This window comes from Saccopteryx bilineata, chromosome 10 (assembly GCF_036850765.1).
Source record: "Saccopteryx bilineata isolate mSacBil1 chromosome 10, mSacBil1_pri_phased_curated, whole genome shotgun sequence".
Classification (NCBI taxonomy): Eukaryota; Metazoa; Chordata; class Mammalia; order Chiroptera; family Emballonuridae; genus Saccopteryx; species Saccopteryx bilineata.
Window position 1 is genome coordinate 43,955,116 of NC_089499.1, and position 27,890 is coordinate 43,983,005.

The window sequence follows — 27,890 nt, forward strand, 5'->3', positions numbered from 1 at the left end:
GTTTTTGTGAAAGACTTTAAAATGTTTCTTAGCTGGCCAAAGTTACAAGCTCAGATTCTGCTAAAAAAAATTATTCTAAAATTTCTGTTGGATGATTAATTCTGATTTCGGTGTCTAATTTAGATGCTTTTTGATTACAGCTAGTGCTTGACTTACGACCACGATTGGTTCCGACAGACTGGTCGTAACACGGTTTGGTCGTAAGTTGAGTAGGCTATATGTACAGTACTGTGAAATGATGTTATAAAGATCTTTAAGTCATATTTTATCATTTTCTTTCATTATTGTTAGATATCATAATTTTCTTTGTTTTATGCCATTTGTATCATCTCTACACCATTTTGTTTCTTATTTTTACATTCGTCAGATTTAAGTCAAACACTGCATTACCAGTACAACTGGTTTAATATTTGCAAAACATACAAAATTACAAAATACAGGTGCATACAAAAATACAAAATACAGGTGTAAAAAACACCATAGGAAACATTTTCCCAATTGCAAAACATATCAAAATATATATATAAACATGTACGAAACATTTTATTGGCCCGCACTGTCGTACGCCTAGTTGGGCAACGCTTGCGCTGCCAGGCGCGGAGCAGTCATGGCTAGCTATTGTGGTTGTAAAGTCGAATGCTTGTAAGTTGCATAGGTTGTAAGTCGATCAATACCTGTATGTATTTTCTGAAAATGCCTCTTAACACAATACTTTATTATCTTAAAGTATTTTAATATAGCAAGTTTTTTGAATAACAGCTTTATTGAGGTATAATTGTATATCATAAAATTGACAATTTTAAAGGTGCAATTCAGTGGTTTTTATATATTCCGAGAGTTGTCACTGTTACCATGATTAATTTCAGAGCTTGCTCATTACCCTTTTGAGAAACCAATTAGCAATCACTCCCTATCTCATCCCTGACCTTCTATCCACCTGGAACCCAACCCTTAGCCAACCACTAATCTACTTTCTATATTTGTGAATTTTCCTGTTTTTGACATTTTGCATAAATGGAATCATGTACAGTATGGGATCATTTTTTACTGGCTTCTACTTTGCACAACACTTTCAAGGTTCATACATATTATAGCATGTATAAATACTTCATACCTTTTTAGGTCTGAATAATAGTTTAGTGTATGGATATACCAACCACATTTTGTTTATTCTTTTATCAATTGATGGAGATTTGGATTGTTTCCATTTTTTAGCTATTATGAACAATGCTATCCTACATACATTTGTTTACAAGTTTTTGTGTTTACAAGACATGTTTTAACTTCTCATATATGTATTTAGGTGTGGAGTTGTTGGGTCATGCAGTAACATTAAATGTTTAACATTTTGAGCAACTACCAATCTGTTTTACAAAGTGGCTGCATTTTATGTTTCTATTTTACATTTCTACCAATCAGTATATGAGGGTTCCAATTTTTCTGCATTCTTATCAACACTTGTTATTGTCTATACTTTTAATTTTAGCCATACCAGTGGGTTTTGAGTGTATTTGATTGTGGTTTTGATTCATATTTCCCTACAGACTGATGATGTTGAGGATCTTTTTCATATGCGTATTGTTATTTGCATATCTTTTGGAGAAATATCTTTTCAAGTCCTTTGACTAGTTTTAAATTTAGTTATTAGTCTGTTTATTGTCAAGTTGCAAGAGTTGTTTATGTATCTGGATACAAGTTCTTTATTGCTTTACAAATATTTTCTCCTGTGGGTTCTCTTTTATTTATTTTTACTCTTTTTTTTTTTTTTTTGACAGAGAGTCAGAGAGAGGGATAGATAGTGACAGGAACGGAGAGAGATGAGAAGCATCATCAGTTTTTCGTTGCGACACCTTAGTTATTCATTGATTGCTTTCTCATATGTGCTTTGACGGTGGGCCTTCAGCAGACCGAGTAACCCTTTGCTTAAGCCAGCAACCTTGGGTCCAAACTGGTGAGCTTTGCTCAAACCAGATGAGCCCATGCTCAAGCTGGCGACCTCGGGGTCTCGAACCTGGGTCCTCCGCATCCCAGTCTGATGCTCTACCCACTGCGCCACCACCTCGTCAGGCTGTGGGTTGTCTTTTATTGATGATGTCCTTGGAGCTCAAGGTTATAAAAATTTTATGAAGTTCAGTTTATCTGGTTTTTCTTTTGTCAGTTGTAAACCAACAATGTTCACAACAGCGTTCATTCATTAGGAAATCTATGACATACCTTCTTTCAGTCTCTTTATTGTCCCAGTTGTTGTACTGTCTCAGATATTATCTCCACTTGATTCTGTTAAAAATTCATCGGTAATTATTTTTTTAATTGTAAAAATAGTTTATAAAATAATAAATATATCAATTTAATTATTATGATTTATATAGGTATCAGAATAAATATGTTATCAAAATAAACATTGTTATATGGGTTCATCAGAAAGAAAAACCATTCAAACTGAATCAAATTGTTGACACTAACTCAACTGGTAGTATGTTTGTATGCAGTACTATAAGCCACGCATGTACCCAGTGCACCCTTGGCTACAGCAGTAATACCTTAATATGATGCAAAAAGGTGGAATGGAGCTCTAAACAAGAAAGTTGTGTTTAGCAGAAAAATACTTTATACTGCTTCAGTTTTTAATATTAATTAAAATAAAATGAAAAATTTTGTTCTTCAGTCACATTAGCCATACTTCCAATGCTCATTAGCCATATGTACTAGTGCTGACCATATTGGACAGCCCAGTGTTAATGCATTAGCATTGTTAAAAATAATAATACTGATTTGCTAGTAGCACTTTGCAGTTCACACAGTGCTTTTATATCTTTTGTTTACTTTTAACACCAATCCTGTGAGACATATATAACAGATATTATCTCTATTTGACAGATGCAAAAACAAATCTGAGATGCTGACTGCTACACAGATAACAACTGGTTAATGCTGGTGTCAAGACTTAAGTCAAGACTATTAAATCTGTTTGCTTTATCCTCTTATACTTTACATTTTTTTCTATAGTTTATTTTTTTCTTGGTGATTTAAAAGTACCACCAAAAACCCCCAGTATTTCTAGGAGAACAAGTAGGAAATTTACCTTAAATTTTAATTCATATTTAGGTTAATTGATTTAATTTTTATAGCTAGGTGTGTTTTTTTTTTCACAAGAAACAAACTGCATATGGTTTTTCGTAGGCAATATAAAGAAGATGAAAGTCAGTCGGAGGAAGACTATAGAAGTCTTGAAGCCTTACCAAGTTATAAAGGCCTTCTAATGGTATGGGGAGTACATGATGCATAAATACTTTTTTATAAAGTGAAATAATCATGTAGGAAAGTTAACTATTTTTCTATGAAATGTGTTGCAGTCATTACAGAATCAGCTTGAAGAAGCAAAAGCTAAGATTGATGTACTATTAAGTGAAAAGCTGAATCTTCAAAAAGATTTGGAAACCAGGTGAGAGAAACCTAAGTCATTTTTATGTAACCTTTAGAAAGTAAACACATACTGGAATTTGGAACGTTAAATGAATCATTCTAGCCCCTTGACTCTAAAACTAACCTTGGGGAAATTCATACTCTTATATTCATTTTAATCAGTTGTTTCTCATATGATGGAAGGAACGAGATCACATAGGTAGGCAAAGGCAGGGAGAAAAATAGGACTCTATATTGAAAAAAATGGGTAGGAACTCAAAGAGTAGATGCAATCTTACTAGCATGCTTCCCATTCCCACATTTCTTTAGACAATCTTATTATTTCATTAAAATCCTATGTGGTAGGAGGAGAAGAAAACTAAAAAGCTTAAATAGCACACAACGAAAGGTACATTTATATATAGCATACTACCACAGAAGGATGAGACTTTACATGTTGACAGTGAGTAATAAGACTTTTCATTCAACAAATATTTGTTGAAGAGCTGTTATAAGATAGACACTATCCTGTCCTTTAGTGTAATACAGGGTTCTCAAAACTTTTTGAAGTCGGGGCACATTTAAAATCCTACAAATAATTGTAGGCACACTATATACAAATTTCTGAGAAATATGTTATAATAAGTCAAATATTAAAGAAAAAATATAAAGTCCAAGTGTGCTTTTATGGTAATTAAATGAAATAAATACAACAAAATTAAATTTATTCTGACATTAAAAAACATTTTTATCTTACATTTTTTGAGTTATGCTTTTTAGAATTTATAAAAAAGGGGTTAAAAAATAAGAAAACAACAAAAAAGTTACCTTTTTATATATATAGATACATTCTTAGCACGATTTAGTAAATTTGGCAGGTCTTGGCATGAATGTGTTAAGTTTTTTCATTCTTGTGTTTATGAGAAACATGAGCCTGATGTGTCCTAGCTATTTCTTTAATGTTTGGGCATATATTTGAAAGGCAGACTCTCATTTCCTCATCAGTACATTGAAGAATTCTTCTCTTTTTACTCTTGTGTTGAGGGTAGAAAATCCTAATTCACATAAATAGGATGTTGAAAATTGTAGTAAAATGTTCAAAGCTTTTTTAGATATTGCCACATACTCTTCTTTTATAGAAATCCAAAAGGCTTCAAGAGACAGTTCCTTATGTTTAATCATCAATCCTCGATCAGTGGATATAGCTGCCAGTTCTTCTTCTTCTGTTAATGTTAAACCAAATCACTTGAAGCTTCCATGAATGGATTTCTAATCCAGTTGTATTGTTCAGTGTTAAGTGATGGAAAATGCTATAAATTCTGCCCATCAGCCTTCAAGTCCTATTTTATTTACACTTAACTTTTGCTCACTTCCAGAATTGGATTCTTCAATATCATGCTTCTTTTTGAGAAATCTATGCATTTTATTTGGGTGTATTTATCTAAAAATAATATAATGATGTGTTAATAATAAATACAATAATAATATGTTAACAAAAAGAGCGGTATTTCTGTGATGAAATGATATAATAGAATAACTATATTTATTTTTATATTTGGGCACATACTGCAAACCAGCACAGCTAGTAATTCCAGGTCCTGAGTGGGATCGGTGCAGAATTAAGAAAATAAAGGGTTGGGAGGACCCTGTAATTGCTGCTGGCAAGAACAAAGCACATGGAAAAACCACATCTTGCTTTATTTGTAGGGCAAAGTGGACCATTAGCAAATCAGTGAGATGTTTGATTATGTTTCCAAGGCAACCCAAGAATTTTACCAAGTGCAGAAAACCCCCACCATACACATCATCTTAACTTTACACCTAACAAAGGATAGAAGAAACTTGCCTCAGGTCTTTCCTGGGGACATGGGAGGTAGTGTAAACAATCCAGCACCACAGCTTAACAGCCTTTTGCAACCTAATCAGGCAAGTGAGGTGGGGGGTTGGACAGACTGTCAGTTTACAGCCAATTCCCCACACCTCTGTCCCCCAAAAATCTAAACTGCAAAAGCCCTGTTGGTTTTTTGGTCCCCAACAGGCACATATTTCTCTGGAATACTATAGGGCACACCTGGAAATCTAGGGTGCACACTTCGAGAACCACTCAAAGTTGGTATAGTATAATGACCAAAACAAATACCTTGTTCTCATAAAGCTTATACTTTAGTGGAGAGGGGTCTGATAATCTACTGTATAAACCACTTATATAAATCTTAACAACCTGCCATATAGTAATATGTAAATTTATGATTCTATAAATAGATAGTAAAGATTTTAAAATATGCATGGGTATCATGAACGTGAATTTGGGATAGTGGATACCTGTGTTATGCAAAGGAATGGAATGACATTAATGAGGGACACACATGGAGTTTTAAGTATATGTATAATTTTTTGAAAAGATTTGAAAAAATCTGTTAATATTCAACTTTAATATAGTAAAACTGTTTGTTTCACTATTCCCAGTTCTTGTCTGTACATTTGAAATATTTCAGTATAAAAATTAATTGGTTAACAACAATAAAAATGTGTAAAACGTTTTGGACAGGGAATACAGAGTAGAAGAAATTCAGTGATCAATAAATTTCTCACTAGTGGTCATGGAATATTTTGAGAATTGTAATAAGCATAATTGTGACAAGTAACAAGGTATATGTTATTGTTTATTATTAAATAGCTTTATAGTTTTATTCAGTAAATTGACTGTATTCAACATGACTTACTTTCTGCAGGCCTACACAGCATGAATTAAGACTTTATAAACAACAGGTGAAGAAACTGGAGAAATCCCTGAAGAAAAACATGAAGTAATTATATTTTACCAAAGCTATAAATATATTACGCTTTTGCATTTTATTACCTGTCATGCTTATCTTAGAGTGGGCTTGGCTTGAAATTACCAGGCTGATGGAGGGAAATTACATTAAAAAGGGATAGTTCTGGTTCCATAGTTTAAAAATAATTTCCATTGTGTTGGATTTGGCTATATATTCATCCTAAGTACGAACAAGAAAAAGGTGTTTGCCTGATGTAATAAAGGGCAAGATTTTAACTAGCAAATTGTTTTTGGAAGTCATAGAGGAATTGTAAGAGAATTGTTGAAATTAGAAATGACAAGCCCCAAATTTGTGTTGGTGGTAGCTATGACCTGAAGAATATCTTATTATACTTTAAAAGTACCAGAATGAATGCAGTGATCCATTCATATTCACCACTTATATATTTCTTGACTTGGAAAGCATGTACTCAGAGGAATTTCAAAAAATTTGTCCTCCAATAGTATTTTCTGAAGATTATCTATGTTTACTCTTTGGTTCAAGGGAATGGGACTTGAGGGAGCGTTGGAATGAAATGTTGTGGAAACTCTATGAGTTAATGTATTTATTAGATGTATTAAGTCAATTGTACTAAATTGTATTAAATTCACTTTTATTTATTTATTTATTTATTTATTTTCCATTTTTCTGAAGCTGGAAACAGGGAGAGACAGTCAGACAGACTCCCGCATGCACCCGACCGGGATCCACCCGGCACGCCCACCAGGGGCGACGCTCTGCCCACCAGGGGGCGATGCTCTGCCCATCCTGGGTGTCGCCATGTTGCGACCAGAGCCACTCTAGCGCCTGGGGCAGAGGCCACAGAGCCATCCCCAGCGCCCGGGCCATCTTTGCTCCAATGGAGCCTTGGCTGCGGGAGGGGACGAGAGAGACAGAGAGGAAAGCGCGGCGGAGGGGTGGAGAAGCAAATGGGCGCTTCTCCTGTGTGCCCTGGCCGGGAATCGAACCCGGGTCCTCCGCACGCTAGTTAAATTCACTTTTTAATAACTGTGTTTCTTTTTTCCTGTGGCAATATATGCCACAGTGAAAGGCAAGTATTTTGGATATCCAAGAATTACATATAGAATTAAATTAAAATAGTAGAGAAGGAAAACTAAAAAAAGAGAGAAGTAGAAGGTTTGAAAAGGCATTCATTCATTCAATTAATATTTTTTCCTTTTCTACTATTGCTTGACATTTTGGTATTCTGGGTATTGGAATTACAGTAGTAAACCAAATAGAAAAGGTCCCTGCCCTCATGGAGATTACATGAAGGGAGAAGCACAGTGAAAATAAGACAAATAAGACAGTTTTGATATAGAAGTACTAAATGTGACACAGTGTAAGAGTAACTATTGTGTGAGGTTTTGGACAGGAGATGGTAGTGACACAATCGAAGTTGGCTGTAGTGGTGATGGTGAGAAGTGTTGAAATATTATAGGTAGGACTGATAAGACTTGGTGATGGATTGAATATAGGCAGCTGAGGGGGAAAATCAAGACTGATATAAGTTTTAGGCCTGAATGACTAGGTAGTTATTGATGCATTAACCAATGGGAAAATTGGTTGAGAAGCAACTAGTAAAAAGATATAGGGACGTAAAAAGTCAGAGGAGAAAGTATAGGCGAGGAAAAACTTTTCATTAGCTCTTTTAGGGTCTCTGGCTGGGCCTGAAAATTAAGCTGACAAAGACTGATTAACATGAGAAAAGCATACAAATATATTGAATATAAGTTTTACCTGACATAGGAACCTCCTTAAGGAAATGACCTGAACAAGCAGTTAAGCCTGAGTGTTTTTATACTAGGTTTGAGGAAGAGTAGAAAGTTGTGGGAAAAAGTGATAGGACAGTAGAGTATGAGCTAGGGGTAGTAAACTGGAGGAAACTAAATTCTTCTTGGTGTCCCTTTGTCTTCAGAGATAAACATGCGCCTTTCCTCCTGGCACAGGGAGGGCACCTGTCACAGGAGGGTCTCAGGATCTGCTTCAGGAAAGAAGGGAGAGGTCAGAGAGCCCTTCATGCACCTGCCATTTGTCAGATTCCTTCAGCTTATACATTTCTTATGTCATTAAAATGTATGTGTATACCTGAGTATATATTAACAGGCGGTCCTAGAGAAAGACATCAGAAAGGAACAGATAAAAATAAAAAGATATCAACCCATGGGCCAACGCTGATCAGGTATTATACATCCCACAGGCACTGTGTTAAGATAGCTTTTGAGGTCAAATCCAGTTAAGAAAAAAAATGCCCTGAAAGTGAATAATCTGCCATGATCCCAGGTAGCCAAACATAATTTGCATTTGAATTGATGAACTTGGAGTTGTTTTCTGTATTCTCCCAGTTTTTACAGTAAATATATATTGCTTTGTAATAAAATTAAAGCTATTTTTATTTTATTTTATTTATTTATTTTTGTATTTTTTTGAAGCTGGAAACGGGAGGCAGTCAGACAGACTCCCGCATGCGCCCGACCGGGATCCACCCGGCATGCCCACCAGGGGGCGATGCTATGCCCCTCTGGGGCGTTGCTCTGTTGCAACCAGAGCCATTCTAGCGCCTGAGGCAGAGGCCACAGAGCCATCCTCAGCGCCTGGGCAAACTTTGCTCCAGTGGAGCCTTGGCTGCGGGAGGGGAAGAGAGAGGCAGAGAGGAAGGAGAGGGCGAGGGGTGGAGAAGCAGATGGGCGCTTCTCCTGTGTGCCCTGGCCGGGAATCAAACCCAGGACTCCTGCATGCCAGGCCAATGCTCTACCACTGAGCCAACTGGCCAGGGCCAATATTTTTTTAAAACTGAAAAAAACAAAAAACATTTCTTATGTCAAAATGGCAAATTTTGGAATGGCATATCCTGATCCCCTTCAGAGGAATCTGTTGACTTTAAGGGAAGTGTATTTAGTGAAGATATATATACATACATACACAAATGCACTTATATATACAGAGATAATACATATAGTCAATCTTTATTATTCATAGATTCCATATCCGTGAACTTGACTACCTTCTAAATTTTATTTTCAACCCTAAAATCAATACTTGCTGCACTTTTCATAATCATTCATGGACATGCCCAACATAAACATTTCCAGCTGCTGAACAAGATGACACTCTGCCCTTGTTTCAGCCCTCATACTGTGAACAAACATCCTTTTATTACTGTGCTTTTCTTTCTTTCTTTCTTTCTTTCTTTCTTTCTTTCTTTCTTTCTTTCTTTCTTTCTTTCTTTCTCTTTCTCTCTCTTTTTCTTTCCTTCCTCCCTCCCTTCCTCCCTCCCTCCCTCCCTCCCTCCCTCCCTCCCTCCCTCCCTCCCTCCCTCCCTCCCTTCCTTCCTTCCTTCCTTCCTTCCTTCCTTCCTTCCTTCCTTCCTTCCTTCCTTCTTTCCTTCCTTCCTTCCTTCCTTCCTCTCCCTCTCTCCCCTTCCTCCCTCCCTCCCTCCCTCCCTCCCTCCCTCCCTCCTTCCTTCCTTCCTTCCTTCCTTCCTTCCTTCCTTCCTTCCTTCCTTCCTTCCTTCCTTCCCCTTTCCTTTCTCCCCTCCCTTTCCTTTGCCTCTCCCCTCCCCTCCCCTTCCCATTTTGTGTTTTCTTACTGGTGATTTTTCCAAGATGGCCCCCAAGCATAGTGTTGAAGTGCTGTGTACACAAGAAGGTTGTGATGTATCTTACAGAAAAAATATATGTGTTAAGTAAACTTCATTTAGGCATGACTTGTAGTGCTGTTAGCCATGTCTTTAAACATTAACACACATAAAACTAGGTTAAATATTGATCAGTTGAAGAAATGTGACGAGATGCATGCAGGATCCTGACCCTGTATTTTCCCTAGGAGCAATGGCTTAGTCTTTGTTAATTTAGTGTTTATGGTGACTTTGTTGGATATAACTACCACAGATAAGAATTGACTGTATTTGTTTTGTGTTGTTCGTTTAGGCTTTGGTCTTCAAATTGACTTTTCACTATTAGCCTTTAAAATTATTATTCAGAGCCAATCCTTGCAATATTTTTCTGCTGAATTTAAAGAAATTATTTGTGTTTTCAGAACTTTAAATTTATTATTATTATTATTTTTTTTTTAGGTGTGGAACTTTTGTAGTATCTAGATGTGGAGACAATTAGAAATGTTAGCTAACTTGCCCACATCACTCAAGTGGTATATAGAATAACTTTGAAAGAAATTGGATTTATGTCCAATCATTCTGAATCCAAAGCTCACATCCTTAACCACCACATTAGACCAAACAAAACAGCCAATGGAAAAAAATTTTTAAGGTAACAAATTTCAAATTTTTATTAAGTGGCAGAGATAGGATATTTTTTCAAAGAACTGAACCCAGTAAACCCTTTCCACATATATAGGAAAAAAACAGCTTAATTGCTGAATAAACATTTACCCAGCCTGATGTACATTATAGGCAGTCTGCCAAAGAGATTGTGTAGACAGAGCTCACCCTTTTGTACAGCCAGGCAGATGCAGTCCATTACAACATATGAATTGTTTTTATCCAAAGGCAAAAAGAACTTCTTGTATTTTTAGACTAGCAGGAAGTTACAATTTAGAGCCTGGAGCCTAGACTGACCTCCAAGAGAGATGTAGAGTCAAGGCAGGGTCCTCCCTGATGTCCACATTTCAAAGAAATGGTTCCAAAGCTCCCAAGACAGACATTCCTAGGATGTAAATTGGCAAGAGGCTTATGTGATCTTTAAAATTTACATTCTTCTTAAAGTGACAGAGAAAGGATTTATAGCTACAAGTTTTTCCAAAGGAAATGCTATAAGGAAAGGAGGGGAAAGTCTCTTTTCCTCTTAGACTCAGAGGAAATTCAGGGTTTTTTTTTCCTTTAGAGTTGTAGTTACTTTTTAGTTAACCAGCCTTCAATATCAAGTGAGGCTATCAATTTAACATGGGAAAACATGGACTCTTCTTCTTTGAGTTAATATTACAAACAGGTTAATTATAAAATTCTATTGATAGGAAGTGATCAGGTAGGTTTGCCAGTGCAAGATAACCAAAGCACAGTTCCATATAATTGTCCAGTGGTATTTGTATTTTGCTAGGAGGAAACAAAATCAGAACCCCGTCACCCTAGTGTTGAAATGACAGGCATCGAGGTGGTCAGGTAGGCCAGCAAGCCAAAACGAAATTAATAAGCCAGACTTGATTCACTTACAGCAATATTATAAGCAAGGGACCAAAAAGCAAAAGACTGGGTCCTCATTGTTCTGTTTTCCCCAGGGAACGGTTCCAGATAAGGGTCAGTCAGTGACACGTAGCAGAGACAGAGGAAGCATCTCCCTTAGGAGCCTGGCTCAAAAGACTGCTGTTTCATGGGCCTAGGAGAAGGCCTGGGAGTGGAAAAGTAAGGTCAGACTAGAGAAAAGTGTTTCAGTTAAGGCTTTCCCACCCCATACAGAGAATTGAAAAGTGCCTTCTTCAGAGCCCCCAATAAAGAGACCACAGAACAGAGGCACCTGGGTTAGGAATGTAGAAATGCATGTGTGCACGGCCAGCTGGGAGTCTGGAGGGAGAGGAGACATTAGAAGGACCGAATTCTTAACAGCAGCTCCCCCTGGAGAGTGTGATGCACAGACTGTGCACCAAGCCTGGTGTGCAGAGGGCAGCTCTCCCCCATGGCTCTCCGGGCAAAGCCGGCATCATCGCCTGTGGTTTGGGCCTGGAACTGGATGGATTCCCTCCTAGAGAAACAGCTGCCTTCAGAGGTGTGACTGCTAGATTGAAGAGAACCACCCACTTTTTTATCCCTTTCATTTAAAAAATTCTAAGAATGTAGGGAAAAGGACTTGGGGAACATACAACTTTGAGAGGCCCACATTGATGTACACATGTGTTTTGTAGCAATATGGCTAAATTAGCATGACTTATAAACAAAATTGGCATTCTACTTTTCAACTCCTTCCTCATCTGCAGAATGGGAGTCACATGAGATCATGGAAAGGCTTCAGCAGACAGTTAAAAGTTCTAAAGTGTCTGTACATAGAAACTTATCTTAAAGAGATAATAGCATATTTTAAGTTGGAAGTACAAGGTTTTCTGGTTTTCCCAGACTCTACAAAGAAATTGCTGTAGCTCTTGTCTACATGGAATGAATGTCTGCTAAGTAGGTAAAATTTCCTTTGGCCACTCTTAGGGGATCTTTATGGCCTTCCAGCCCTGCTCACCACTTTGGGAACTACAAGACAACCCTAGCATATATCTAAGTACAGCCTCTTCTGCTACAACATAAGTTTCTCAAACACTGTTAACAAAATAAAATAAAATAAAATAAATACAATAAGGCTTCTTCTCCCTGACTGCTTGAAGGTCAGCCAGCGTTGTGAATGGCACAATAACTATCCTGACCAGAAAGTTCATGACTAGCAGATTACTTGAGCCTAAACAAATGGTCATTAATGCCCTCTACCCTAGGAAGGCAACAGTACCTAAGACAGAAATTCAGGAAAAACTTGCCAAAAATAGAAGACCACACCAGATGTTATCTTTGTATTTGGATTCAGAACCCATTTTTGTGGTGACAAGACTACTGGCTTTGCCATGATTTATGATTTCTTGGATTACGAAAAATTAACCCAAACATAGGTTTGTCAGAGATGGCCTGTATCAGAGGACGATTATCTCAAGAAAACAGCGAAAGGGCCTGACCTGTAATGGCACAGTGGATGAAGCATTGATCTAGAATGTTGAAATTGCTCATTTGAAACCCTGCGCTTGTCAAGGCACATATGAGAGTTTATGCTTCCTGCTCCTCTCCCTTTCTCTCTCTCTCTCTCTGTCTCTCTTTCTCTCCCCTCTTTAAAATAAATAAAATCTTAAAAAAAATAAAAAGAAAACAGCGAAAAGAACATAATAATGGAATGAAAGTCAGGGGGACTGCACAGGCCAGTGTTGGTGCTGGCAAAGAAGGAGTGAGGATTTTTCAGTGACTCTCTGGTGATTGTGCAGAGTTTTCATGAGAGAATAAGCTAAGAACTTAAAAAAAAAAAAGCCAAAATGAGAGGCAACAACAGGAATTACTTGGGATCAGAAAGAATTGAATACAGAATATAGGCAGAAACCCAAATAGTGTCCCAATTACAGAGTGAAGTCAAAGGGTTTTTATGAGAAAAGGAAGGGAATAATTATGTGAATAGAAGTATTAAGCTAAAAAATAAAGTCCAAAGTGAGAGGCAACAAGTATTTGTTCAAGATCCAAAAGAATAGCTATTTAGGAAGCACTGATTCAGGTGGAAATTTATATAGTGTTCCAATTGGGGTTAATGGCAAAGGGATTTTATGAGAAAGGGAAGGAGAATAATTACATGAATAGAAGGGAGGAATTTCTATTAGTGTTAATAAGTCAAGGAAAGAATTTCTATAGGTGCAGATAAGCTAAGTTGTTCTTTAGCTAAGCATTGGTGGTGCTAATTCTAAAAAATGTCTAATTTTCAATCCAGAGTGTCTGCTTTTCTGTTAGCTTTTCAGATAGTTTTTTGAAAAACAGTGATGCTTTTCAGAAATACAGTAACCTTTTTCAAAGGTTATTTTGCCCGGTTTAAATATTCCGAAGGGTCAAGGAGCAAGTCTGCAAGATTTACCAACATTTAAATTCAGACTTAACAATTTACTTGTATTCTTACTAGAGAGCATATTAGCTCTTCTACATCTCTTGTATTTTGGATCAGTGTTTTTCAGTCGCCGATTTGTGGAACAGGGCTGGTCCGTCAGAAATTTTGTGCTAGTCCATGAAAGAGTTAACCACACTAATGTTGTAGGAAGATTATAGACCCAGCAATGTTATTCAAATTCACTTATGCTCAGGGTGATTTCTGCCTTAGTCCCCGAAATAATTCTATTTTCACTGGTCCCCAAGTGTAAAAAGGTTGAAAACTACTGTTCTGGATAATATGTTCCTGTCACTGCCTTTAGGCAAAACTATAAAGTATGTGAATATGGTAAATAGGTGGTAAGTCAAGTGAAAAATGGATTATGAGGTCTTTGTGTCTACTAGAGGAAAGAGAGTTGACTTTTTACCTAGAGCTAATTCCTTTTATTAACTTTTTTTTTTTTTGGTCACATACTCACCAGAGAGCAGAGAAGAGCAATTAAGTGAAGATCAAGGGCAATACATGTGGCTGGAGTAGATAATTGTAGAGTAATAGTAAGAAATGAGGTGAGAAAGGAGTCAGGAATATTGGGTTAGGACTAACAGCATGGAGAGATTCAAATGCTGACCCAAGGAGATTAGATTTAATTCACACAGTAGTAGGAGCCAGTTAATTATTTTTAGCCGGCAAATGACATGATAGCATATTGCTATTCTGTTTTAGAAACAGCAGGTCAAGTTCATTAATGAGTCATGGAATTAACTTGCTTCATATTAATTTTGAAGTATCCCCTAATTTTTGTGAGCAATATAGTTTGATGGGTGATGGTTCTGTAGGAAACTGATAGGCATACTCAAAGTTAAGATGGTTAATTTGAAGTAGGTGTAATAAGAGACCACTTTCTTCAAGGGTATGGTGTGTGGAAGGGAAAGTGCCTACTATAACCTGACTTCAGAGATTTTTGGAGAAGGGCAGCGGTTTGCTGCTAGGTGGATACACTCCTACAGAGTTATTTGTTTGGGTAATGAGGCTCTCTTCCAGCGTTCCGGTAGCCACCTAGAACAATGGTCTCATGGGTTTTCATGCCCTCTGAGGCCAGACATCACTGGCCAGACATCACTTCTTCATGTTCTACTGTGCTGTCTTTCTTTGGCACAGTGGAACATGAAGAAGGAAGGACCATACTCTCTAGTTCTTTTTTTTTTTTTTTTTTTTTTACAGAGAGGGATAGATAGACAGGAACGGAGAGAGATGAGAAGCATCAATCATTAGTTTTTTGTTGCAACACCTTAGTTGTTCATTGATTGCTTTCTCATATGTGCCTTGACCGTGGGCCTTTAGCAGACCGGGTAACCCCTTGCTCGAGCCAGCGACCTTGGGTTCAAGCTGGTGAGCTTTGCTCAAACCAGATGAGCCCGCACTCAAGCTGGCGACCTCCACATCCCAGTCCGACGCTCGATCCACTGCGCCACCGCCTGGTCAGGCTACTCTCTAGTTCTTGCTACTACAGTTCCCAAACCAACCAACTGCCCTGCGCATTGCTTCTTGCTTCCCTTACCTAGAGCCTCTAAGCTTGGATTCCTTGGAAGTTGCTTCCATCCTTTGCTGCTGTTCTTTACTATTCTTCCTTTTTTTTTTTTTTTCAAATGTTGGGAAGTAGTTAGAAGTTCCTTCTTCAGAGTAATCCCTTTTGTTTTCAATGAGTCCTTCTAATTTGTGGTCTATTGAGAGGACCTTTTTGTTTTACAGTGACTTTTAGAATGCATATTTGCATGTGTGCCAGTGTGCATGCATACATATATAAAATGACAAAGCTGTTGGGAGGGTAGCTGGATTACTGGCTCAGTTTGTTGTCTCAATCCCTTATCTAGGAAAGCATTTTGTATTAACTTGATTTCTTTTCCCCCTTTAGGTTACAGGATCTTATTGGTCCAAAAAAAGCTGAGAACACGGAGATCAAAGATGAGCCCAGCAAAGATAACCAGCAGCAGGCCCTAATAGACCAGAGGTACTTCCAGGTATTGAATAACTAGCAAAGAGATTGGTGTTTGTAATCAACCTTGGTTTCAGTGGTAGTGTAATAAATTATCATTGGTGAGGAATACTTGTATCCTGTTTGTGTGCTTATCCTGTCTTATCTTGCCATGACATACCTGTTTGGCTAAAAACATTGTCAGTAGCTTGACTTAGAATTTGTCTTACCTCTTAAAAGAGACTTTGGCCTATTTCAAAGCAGGTACGTAAAAAGCTGATAAGATTTTATAGTTCTTTTCCCTACTCTCCCCCCTTAAGCCATTTCCCTTTTTTATTTTTGTTGTTGCTGTGGTTGATATTGTTGTAGTTGTTACATTAGTAAATCTATTTTTTTAAGGTTCTTGTATGGTTTTCTTTTATTTTTCTTTATTTTTTTGTATTTTTCTGAAGCTGGAAACGGGGAGAGACAGTCAGACAGACTCCCGCATGCGCCCGACCGGGATCCACCCCGCACGCCCACTAGGGGCGAAGCTCTGCCCACCAGGGGGCGATGCTCTGCCCCTGCGGGGCGTTGCTCTGCCGCGACCAGAGCCACTCTAGCGCCTGGGGCAGAGGCCAAGGAGCCATCCCCAGCGCCCGGGCCATCCCCGCTCCAATGGAGCCCTGGCTGTGGGAGGGGAAGAGAGAGACAGAGAGGAAGGAGGGGGAGGGGGTGGAGAAGCAAATGGGCGCCTCTCCCATGTGCCCTGACCGGGAATCGAACCCGGGTCCCCCCGCACGCCAGGCCGACGCTCTACTGCTGAGCCAACCAGCCAGGGCTATGGTTTTATTTTTTATTTAGATACTTAGTTCATCAAAATTTAACTTTCTTTGTGGTGCGATGTAGAGATCTTACCTTATTGATATTATAGACTAGGTAGATGAGCATTTAATAAATGGAGTGCAGTTAAGTTTGGTCATTTACTACTGAACTGGGCCTGCATTTTTACTTTATTGCACCCACTCAGAGTTTTTTAAAATTTTGAATTAATTACTAATATTTGTATAATTTAAGAGATTTTATTTAACTTATTATTTGTAGTTCCTCTTATAAAGAGAATCTGGTGACAGAATCCTGCACAGTGATTATCAGAACAGGATTATGCCTCTTCCCTGTTGCATATGGGCACGTGCTCTTCTGTAGGCCATAGTCCCTGCCCACCCTTCTTTGCTTAGTTATGCTCTTCCTGCCTTCTATAGGCGTTTGAGTTTGCAGTTTCCAATAGGCCATTCTTTCTCTACTTGATTGAAATGAAACCTTTATCATTTACCATATTCCCTTATATGCATAGGTTTGTCTCTAGACTCTGGTCTGTTCCATTTCCATACAACTTTCATATATATATATGATATATATATATTTTTTAATTGAAAGTGGGGGGGACAGACAGGAAGGGAGAGAGATACAAAGCATCATCAACTCATAGTTGTGGCACCTTAGTTGTTCATTGTTTGTTTTCTCATATGTGCTGTGACCTAGGGGGCTCCAGCTGGGCCAGTGACATTGGGCTCAAGCCAGCAACCTTGGGCTCAAGCCAGTGACCTTGGGCTTCAACCCAGTGACCTTTGGGCTCAAGCCCATGACCATGGGATCTTGTCTATGATCCCGTGCTCAAGCTGGTGAGCCCACTCTCAAGCTGTTGAGCTGTGTTTAAGCCAGATGAGCCTGTGCTCAAGCTGGTGACCTCAGGGTTTTGAACCTGGGTCCTCTGTGTCCCAGTCTGATGCTCTATCCACTGCGCCACTGCCTGGTCAAGCAGGAATATTACATATTCTTTTAATTGTAGTTTTGATACCTTTTAGGTTAAGTATCTTGTCATTGTTCTTTTAAAATTTTTCTTGGCTATATTTTTAGCACATTTATTCTTCCTAATGAACAGTCTTTCAAATTTAAAAATATATTCCATTGAGTTGAACTGAAATTGAATTCACTTTTTAGATTAATATTCAGAAAAATGCCATCTTTACAGTTTTGAATTATGTCACTCAGAAATATGTCTCTAATTTTATTAGAGTCTTTCTTTATATCCTTGAATAAGTTTTTATATATTTTAAAATTTAGCTCTTGCATATTTCCTATGTTTATTTCCTAGGTATTTTATAACTTTTATTACTATTCTGTGAGATCCTTTTGCCATTACATTTTCTAATTGATTATTGCTGGGTTTTTTTTAAAAGATTTTATTTATTGATTTTAGGGAAAGGAGAGAGAAGGAAAGGTGGTGGAGGAGCAGCCGAAAGCATCAACTCATAGTTGCTGCTTTTCTTTTCTTTTTAAACAGAGACAGAGAGTCAGAGAGAGGGACAGATAGGGACAGACAGACAGGAACGGAGAGAGATGAGAAGCATCAATTAATCAGTTTTTCGTGGGGACACCTTAGTTGTTCATTGATTGCTTTCTCATATGTGCCTTGACCACGGCCCTTCAGCAGACCAAGTAACCCCTTGCTTGAGCCAGCAACCTTGGGTCCAAGCTGGTGAGCTTTTGCTCAAACCAGATGACCCCACGCTCAAGCTGACAACCTCGGGGTCTCAAACCTGGGTCCTTCCGCATCCCAGTCCGATGCTCTATCCACTGCGCCACCGCCTGGTCAGGCTATTGCTGGTTTTTAATATATCTCTGTGTTGATTTTATGTCCAGGCACCTTTCTGAAAACTTTTGTTTTTAAAGGCAAAAGATTTATATGGTCTGAAGAGAAACAAGAGTATATAAAAACTTTTGTTTTAGATAGCTCTCCTGTACTTAGTATATAACTGAATTTATTTTGTTTTGTTTCCTAGATTCACTTTGAGAGATTTGTCCTTTTAACAAGGAAATCAAATCATCATGGACATTGAGACCAAAACACTTATCAACTTCCTTCCTATCATCTTACTTTCTGTTTCTGTTTGTGTGGTTCTTGTTCCATTCTTTTCCTCACATTTGTTGAGATTTCTTTTTCTCTTTAAGTAGTTAGGATGTTCATCATCTTAATTATTTTAATTATTCTAATGATTACCTTTAAAATATATATATTTTATCTGTATCAAGAGTTTATCAGTATCTGCGAGCTCTTTCTGAATAAGACTTATATTGTGAGTTTTTCTAATTCCCGTCTCTCTGAGAATTAAGTCATTTTACCATTTTCTCATTGTTAATACATCTTTTACTATCAATCTTCAGAGTATGGTTAAGTGATAAAGAAGAATATACTGTGCTGTCAACAGTAATTCAGTGCAGAGGAAGTAATTAATTTTTCCATTAAAATAATGTGTTTAAGTATAAGAGAAGTAGAATGTTGAAATACACTTTCTGGAATTAAAGAAATGCTTTCAAATAAACATCTGAAGTTATATTACTAGGAGGCCTAAGTTGTAGCTTGAAGTGAGAATAGGGACAGATTCAAGGTCAGAATGGTATCTTGTCTTTATACTCATATGACTATTTATATATAAGCTGGCCTTGATGGTGGTAAATAAGGGAATAAATAACTTTACTCTTCTCCATTTAAGCTTGCTGTTCGGTCTCCCTTTTCTTTCCTTGGATGATATATAACATATAACTCATAGCTTTTTGCTGGGTGGGTTGGGTTGTAACCACATACACAGTAAATTATTTAAAATTCAGGCCTGGCCTATGGTGACACAGTAGATAAAGTGTTGACCTGGAACGCTGAGGTCACTGGTTCAAAACCCTGGGCTTGCCTGGTCAAGGCACATATGAAAATTGATGCTTTCTGCTGCTCTCCCCCTTCTCTCTCTCTGCCTCTCTATCTCTCCTCTCTAAAATGAATAAATAAAATCCAAAAATATATATTTTAAATTTAGTTAAGGCATTGATGATTTAGGGAAATATTGTTAATTTTCCTTATGTGTAACAGCGGTATTGTGATTTTGTAGGAAAATGTGCCTGCTTTTGAAAAATGCATGCTTAAGTATCTGGGGTAAAGTGTTATGTCATGACTGCATTTTCTTACATGGTTCAGCTAAAAATATAGATAAAGCAAGTAAATTTGGCAAAATGTTAACAATTGTTGGATCTAGGCAGTGATTTTATAGGTCTTTGTGATTGTTCATTTATGTGTTAACTTGACTACGCCACAAGTTGCCCAGATAGCTGGTCAAACATTGCTCTGGGTATGTCTGTGAGCATGTTTCTGGGTGAGATTATTATTTGAATTGGTAGAGTTGGTAAAGCAGATTGCTCTCCTTGATGTGAGTGAGCCTCATTCAATCAGTTTAAGGTCGGAAGAGAACAAAAAGGTTGAGGAAGAAAGAGGGAACTCCTGCCTGCCTGATTACTATTGAGCTGGGACATAAATTTTTTTTCCTGCCTTCAAACTTGAACTGAAACATGACTCTTTTTTTTTTTTAATAAATAGATTTTTATTAATTTTAATGGGGTGACATCAATAAATCAGGGTACATATAGTCAAAGAAAACATGTCCAGGTTATCTTGTCATTCAATTCTGTTGCGTACCCATCACCCAAAGTCAGATTGTCCTCCGTCACCTTCTATCTAGTTTTCTTTGTGCCCCTCTCCTCCCTCCCCCCGCCCCCTGTAACCACCACACTCTTGTCCATGTCCCTTAGTCTTGTTTTTATGTCCCACCAATGTATGGAATCCTGCAGTTCTTATTTTTTTCTGACTTATTTCCCTCCGTATAATGTTATCAAGATCCTACCATTTTGTTGTAAGTGATCCGATGTCATCATTTCTTATGGCTGAATAGTATACCATGGTGTATATGTGCCACATCTTCTTTATCCAGTCTTCTATTTTTTTTTTTACAGTGATTAAAGCCTTTAAGCAAACTCTTGGCCAATACAGCAAGAATCCATAAAAGAGTAGTGTCCTTAACATGTTCACCAAGTCCAAGTTGGCCCCAACACCATGCCAAATCCCTGAAAAATGCAACCCACCTCCAGTTCAGTCTGTTATGAGCTGTCACAGGGAGCAGGAGTCCAGGAAAAGTCCACATCCAGGAAAAGTCAGCATGGCACTGGAATTGTTGTCACAATTCTATACTTTGCAGCTCACGTCCAAGTCCCAGTGACCGCTGCTTCTAGCTGGTAATGATTCAGGTAGACTGGAAAAGCCATCTGCAACATGTGTGGAGATGGAGCTTCTGTTTTCCTCTGCCTGGAGAGATGAGACCAGGTTGCCTTTCCCTGGAGCTCTGCAACTGTGGCATGGTAAAGAGAACCTTGGGATACACTAAGCTGGGTGGCAAAGGTAGATTCATAATAGAAGTTGGCAAAAGGGGGAAAGGGAGCTCTAAATTAGGAGTAGGTCCCAGCCTGAAATATGAGTGGGACATTGAGGTAGGAGGAATAAAGGAAACACTATATATTAAACAAAGCAGCAGAAAATAGGACTATCAACACCCACAACAGAGATCTTCGAGGGAAGAATAAAAAGCCTGACTATTCAGGCAAGACATAGTTAAGCGGCCCTTGTACAAATGAGATCAGTTTACCTGCTTCTTGGAAGAAATACCCTAGGCTCGTCCACAGTGTCATAGATGGGGCTGACGGCCCTGGGTACCTTCAGCCTTCAGTGGCAAACCCCAGCATTCTGGGCAAGGTTAGGTCATAGGTGACAGAAACATGACTCTTTCTGGGTCTCTGGACTGCCGGTATTTGGACTGGAACTATACCATTGGCTCTCTTGAGTTTCCAACTTACTGACTACAGATCTTGTGACTTGTCAGCTTTATAATTGCATGAGCCAATTTCTTGCAATATATAAATTTTCACACACACACAGTCCTACTGGTTCTATTTCTGTGGAGAACCCTGACTAATAACTGTTTATTATTATTTTTATTTTTGTATGTTTTGAGTTTTTATGATAACAATTGAGAGAAAAAGTAATTCAGATGACAATAAAAAACTTCAGTTTCTCATCCAGCCAAAGCTTCTACTTTATGCCTACTTTATCTCATACCTGACTTAAACTTCTTCAGACAAGTAGTGCGGCAAGAGGGTGTGAGCTGTTTTCCTTATTCTCATTGCTCTGCCTTCTTTCCTATGCTGTGTCTGGCTTCTCTGGGATTGGCAGTGACGGTGGATATTGGGTGAGAATAGAAGGCAAGATGGGAGGATCTTTCTTGACTGTGCTGGTATAATCTAGCTGTGGCGTCCCGTCCTTTGCATGGCTGATGACCAAATATGCCTGTTTTTCTCTTTCATGGAATGCCTGTGTGTCTGTGTGTGTATAGTTTTTTCCTCTCTACCAACTAGGGACCTTGGCAATGTATCATTCATTCTCTGGGCAATGTGTTTTCCAGTTGACGTTTTAGAAATCCCTTTCCTCCTCCAGTTCAAATGATACTCTCCTTGGGTCCTTCAGCTATAGGTAGTTTTAATTCATGAAAGTAAAGCTTGATTCTCTTCCCAAGTGTTCATTTTGCCACAAGGTGTATATTTACCCCACTACAATGTAAAAGGGCAAGCTTCTCTTGTTGCTGCCTTCTCTCCTTGCTCTATTCCACATTTATCTTTTCATATGTATCAGTTCATTTTTGCTGTGTAACAAACCCTCCTAAAACATAGTGACAACCCTTTACTGTATTATGCTTGAACAGCTGGGCAGTTCTGTTGATCTTGGCTGGACTCTCATGCATCTACTATCAGACACCATCAACTCAGTGGCTTTGCTTCTGGGAGTTGGGTGGGTATTGGCTCAGGGTGATGGGGATGACTGGGCCATGTGTCTTTTATTACCTCCTATCTAGCCTGGACTTGTCCATGTGGCAGCAGATTTCAAAGAGAGAGCAGAAATAATCAAGACACTTTGAATCTTGGGCTCCAAGCTGGCATACCAGTACTACTTGACCGTGGGCCAGCGTGAAGCCCAAGATCAGTCCAGACTCAAGGAGTAGAAAATAGACTCCACATCTTGATGGGAGAACCTGCAGTGTCACACTGCAAAGGGGAGAGGATATAAGGACCAGAAGTAATTGCAGTAATTGTTGCAAACCATCTGCCTCAAAGTTTGAATACATACTGCTAGACATACATGTAATCTCCCTTGGCTCATCACCTCCATGGAATGGGAGTATCCTATGGACTTCTGAGGCTTAGTTAGCATCAGCCCCCTGGTTTCTTTTAGGACTTCCGCTGCCCTCCTTACTTTGGGTCTGATGCAGGGGGAGAAGGACTATGTTCCGGCTCTCATAGATAATTTAATGGAGGGGAATTGTTTTCTATTAAAATAGTATTCAAAGAGTCTAGCTATAATAGAAGTATTATATAATATATAAAAATATATTAACTTTATTGTATAAAATATAATAGAAGTATTTTAGTGCATTGAAACACACTAAAATAAACAACAAATAAAACTGCTTGTAAATAAGCATAAAAATTCAAATTCTCAGGAGACCTGTAGCTTTTATGGGGATAAAAGAAAAACAGTGTGGCACTTTTCACTCACTGGTTTTGTATATTCCATAAGATACACTCATCTTGGTGAATCCTGTTCAATGACTCTACCATTTTCTTAAATAGGTTGGTCATTGTCCAGGATTGGTTTGATCACCTCTTAGCAAGACGTGATGTTTCCAGGGTTTCTCTTTAAAATGTGTTGGACTTTATAATTCATTGTTTTTACTCTGAACTTCAGCTGAAGCTGTGAAACGACAGGAAATGCCCATTGAATAACCAAATTAGCTTAAGTATGAAGAGAGAGAAATAGGGAAGTATAGAACTCTAGCTAGGGATATCTGGATGATTATCCTTCTCCATGTGGATTATAGTAAGTCATGACTACTTTCAAGTCTAAATCATTTAAAAATACGTTTCAGTTTTTGCCTAACCAGGCAGTGGTGTAGTGGATAGAGCATCGGCCTGGCATGCTGAGGACCCAGATTCAAAACCCCGAGGTTGCCGGTTTGAGCAAGGGTTCACCATCTTGAGTGTGGGGTTGCCAGTTTGAGCATGGGATCACCAGCTTGAGCATGAGATCATAGACATGACCCTATGATCGCTGGGTTGAAGCACAAGGTCACTGGCTTGAGTCCAAGGTTGCTGGCTTGAGCAAGGGGTCACTCACTCTAATGCTTCTCATCTCTCTCCCTTCCTGTCTATTCCTGTCTGCCCCCCTCTCTCTCTAAAAAATAAAAATACATCAGTTTTTTTGTGAAATTGTGGTTCTCATTTGAACTTATAATACATGTTTAATCACATTGATGAAACTTGTACTTCCAAAACATTACAAGTGTCAATCTTATTAAAGGTCTTCTTAATGCCTAAAATTAACTCTGAAAATGATATTACATTGATGTATAAAGCACTTCTTTAACATATATCACTTTAATAGGACTATGGTAAACATTTCAAGTAAAAACACTGTCTTTTTCTAAAGGTGCTGAGTAGCATCAATTCAATTATTCACAATCCAAGAGCTCCAGTAATAATTTATAAACAGAGCAAAGGAGGTACCCAACATTTTAATAAAAGTTTTGTTCAAGATTGTGGATTTGAGCATCTTGTTCCTATAATAGAAATGTGGGCAGATCAACTGACTTCCTTAAAGGTGAGGGGTTGAATACTTTTTACATGCTTTGAAAATCCATTGGAGTCTGTGGACTTTATTAATAGGACTAGGCTTAATTTGTTTTGTTTTAACTATAGCTGAGAAAGCTTAGCTTATCTAAATGTGAATCTTGCTACTTACACATGAGTTGTTACTTGATGTCTTTACTATAAGCTTTGCCTCTGCAAAGGTTCTACCAAACGACATTTTTCAGCCCATTGCCTGTTGAAAATCTACAGTAAATCCACTTTGTACTCCTAGGTCCTTCCCTGTTCTACCTGCATCTCCCTCCTTTTGGTGGCCCATGCTACAGATTACCAGGCCCTATTCCTCTTGAGATTTAACGTCTTATCTTCATTCCATTTTCACTGGGGATATTTTTTCCTCTTCGTATTTTAAATTATTTTCCTTCTCTCAACACTTATCTTCATGTCTGTCTAATCTGTAAAGCAGATTGTGGTCAGATAGCAGCCAGTACTGCTCTTACCTGTTCAATCTATCCATGAAGGATTAAAATGTCTTCACTTTATAGAATTGCTGTATATCCTTTATTAATGTTGGGTTTTTTCAGTTTTTGTTGAATAGCTCACTGAACGGTGAATTGCTAAAGCCAATAGTATTTAATTTCTGTTCCCTTTAAATTTTAGATTTTTCAATAGCTGTATATTATGTAGCATACCTCTCTTTTCACAAAGGTGTGATTCAGTAACAGATTTGTCCATAGATGCCTTATTACGTGAAGTATAAGTGATGCAGAAGATATGTGTAAGAATGTGTAAGCTCCATGGGTTTGTCTTTGTTCTCTAACATGTCCCAAGGGACCTCCTGATATATAATAAGTGCTCAACATTTGTCAAAAGAATGAAGCAGAATAACACACTCCAAGTCAAAAAAATGGAGAAAATGATACTAAATTTAAAAACTAAGTAGGCTGTCATGAGGATTAAGTAGAATTAATTTAGGCATCCTTTCGAGTTAAAAACATGACTGGAGATATATACTTGAAAACATGGATGAATCTGGAAAATATTATCCTAGGTGAAAGGCCTGTGACAGAAGGCCATTCATTATAGGATTCCATTTTATGTGAAATGCCCAGAATAGGCAAATCCATAGAAACAGAAAGTAGATTAGTAGTTACCCAGGGGCTGGGGGCAGGGGAGAATGGGGAATGACTTCAAGTTGGTGCAGGTTTATTTTTGTGTTGATGATGGTGTTCTGAAATGAGGAAATGGAGATGGTTACGTCTCTGTAAATATATTAAAACTACTGAATTATACACTTAAAGAGGGTGAATCTTATGCTATGTGAATTATATCTTTAGTCTGTTATTTAAAAATTCAAGGCCAAAATATAATGAATTAAGCTTATTTTTTATCCATCAGTAATTTAAACCAAGTACTTAAATACACTAAAAAGCAACATATAATTACTTAAAACATTCAGATTCAAGACAATCAATATGGAATGTTTATTGTAAGCCCTATATTTACCTGGAGAAAACTAATTGAACACTTTTTCTGAACTGTTAATGGTATTTTTAAAAATACTGATAACGGTTAAAGTATTTATAAAACCTAACATATATCCTGATATTTTTTGAGATAAACATATTTTATTAGCATTATTATGGAAACTTATTTTTTATATTAATAATACCATGTCATTTTTGTTATAAAGGATTTGTATAAGTCCTTGAAAATACTATCTGCAGAATTGATGCCTTGGCATAATGTAAAGAAGGATGAAAATGAAGGTATCAGAGTTGAAGATCTGTTGTTTATAGTAGATACCATGTTAGAAGAAGTTGAAAACAAAGAAAAGGTAATACTTAATACTTATGTAAATATTTACATTATAATGTAATCTTAACTTAAAAGTAATAATACAGCTATTGATATTTGTTCTACTAGGACTCTATTTCTCTTTTTAAAGTTTTTATTAAAGATTTGGGATTATTTTAAGATGTGAACTGTCTTTTTCTCCTTCTCTTTTGGACAGGACAGCAATATGCCAAACTTTCAAACTTTGCAAGCTATTGTTTCTCACTTCCAAAAATTATTTGATGTGCCTTCTTTAAATGGAGTCTATCCCCGAATGAATGAAGTTTATACTAGGCTTGGAGAAATGAACAATGCTGTGAGAAACCTCCAAGAACTCTTAGAATTAGGTGATGACCCTTTGTCATTTTGGGCCCCATTTAAGAATTATTCCTAATCAACAGAAAGTAGGTAAAAGTTTTTAAGTAAAAATGTTTGAGGGTAACTGAAGCATAAAATATTTGACTTAATGATTCTGAGAATTCTCTTTTAAAATATCCTATTCTTTTATATATCTTTTGCAGATAGTTCATCCTCATTGTGTGTGCTGGTGAGCACAGTTGGAAAATTGTGTAGGCTGATTAATGAGGATGTGAATGAACTGGTTATGCAGGTATTGGGACCTGAAGACCTCCAAAGGTATTTCTTTGCAAAATATCATCCAGAATGCTTGCGACAGTGAAATTAAAGACTTGCAACACTTCATAAGTTATTTACCTTTCCTGTTTGGAATAGCATCATTTAAATAATTTGACAATCTAAAATAATCTCATACTTTAGGGATGGAGAGAATGGCAAGTATTTTCAGGATACAAATGGATTGTAGGGCCTATATGTTTACATAATCCAACATTATTGCTGTAAGCCTGTTCCCAGGGGTAGTTATATATGGAGAAATTCAAACCTTGGTAGCAACTTCATGTGAGTTTAGAATATATAAACAAGTTCCATTTTTCATATACTACCTTTTTTTTTTTTTTTTTCTGAAGCTGGAAACAGGGAGAGACAGTCAGGCAGACTCCCGCATGCGCCCGACCGGAATCCAACCGGCACGCCCACCATGGGGCTACGCTCTGCCCACCAGGGGGCGATGCTCTGCCCATCCTGGGCGTCGCCATGTTGCGACCAGAGCCACTCTAGCGCCTGAGGCAGAGGCCACAGAGCCATCCCCAGCGCCCAGGCCATCTTTGCTCCAATGGAGCCTTGGCTGCGGGAGGGGAAGAGAGAGACAGAGAGGAAGGCGCGGCGGAGAGGTGGAGAAGCAAATGGGCGCTTCTCCTATGTGCCCTGGCCGGGAATCGAACCTGGGTCCTCCGCATGCTAGGCCGACGCTCTACCACTGAGCCAACCGGCCAGGGCCATATACTACCGTATTTGATTAGAAGATAAAATGTTAAGGATTTTTTTAAAGCTAGTATCTCTAATATAAAACACTTCCTCCTCACCTTCCACACAAATTTTATAGTGCAAGGGAAACACATACATTACTCCATATGTTCTGAAAGATTTCTAAGAAGAATCTTTACCTAATCTGACATTTGAGTTTTCTGATACTTGATGCTTTTAAAAAGGAACGTTTATCTCCCTTCTGCTCTTTTCCCCCTTTCTACAGTATTACTGATTTGATACTTAATGTTTAATAGAATACTGGATATAAAAACCAATTATATTTTAATATGTTATAAAAATATGGTCTCTTAGAATCCTTGAGTTAAATGG

At 37.9% G+C, this 27,890-nt stretch overlaps 2 protein-coding genes across 5 annotated transcripts in view; one reads left to right on the plus strand and one right to left on the minus strand.

Annotated features, from left to right (window-relative positions):
* FAIM (Fas apoptotic inhibitory molecule) overlaps nucleotides 1-27,890 on the minus strand; it is a 182,458-nt gene that overhangs the window by 69,864 nt on the left and 84,704 nt on the right. The gene's annotated exons all lie outside the window — the stretch shown is intronic.
* CEP70 (centrosomal protein 70) overlaps nucleotides 1-27,890 on the plus strand; it is a 68,608-nt gene that overhangs the window by 36,899 nt on the left and 3,819 nt on the right. For 3 of the 4 annotated variants that reach the window (XM_066245536.1, XM_066245538.1, XM_066245537.1), the window contains 8 exons: nucleotides 3,181-3,262; nucleotides 3,354-3,442; nucleotides 6,135-6,209; nucleotides 15,729-15,834; nucleotides 24,181-24,351; nucleotides 26,032-26,175; nucleotides 26,353-26,521; nucleotides 26,696-26,810. In XM_066245536.1, coding sequence (XP_066101633.1) covers nucleotides 3,181-3,262; nucleotides 3,354-3,442; nucleotides 6,135-6,209; nucleotides 15,729-15,834; nucleotides 24,181-24,351; nucleotides 26,032-26,175; nucleotides 26,353-26,521; nucleotides 26,696-26,810 — 951 coding nt within the window. The remainder of the gene's footprint in view (nucleotides 1-3,180; nucleotides 3,263-3,353; nucleotides 3,443-6,134; nucleotides 6,210-15,728; nucleotides 15,835-24,180; nucleotides 24,352-26,031; nucleotides 26,176-26,352; nucleotides 26,522-26,695; nucleotides 26,811-27,890) is intronic. The other variant, XM_066245539.1, reaches the window with a different exon arrangement.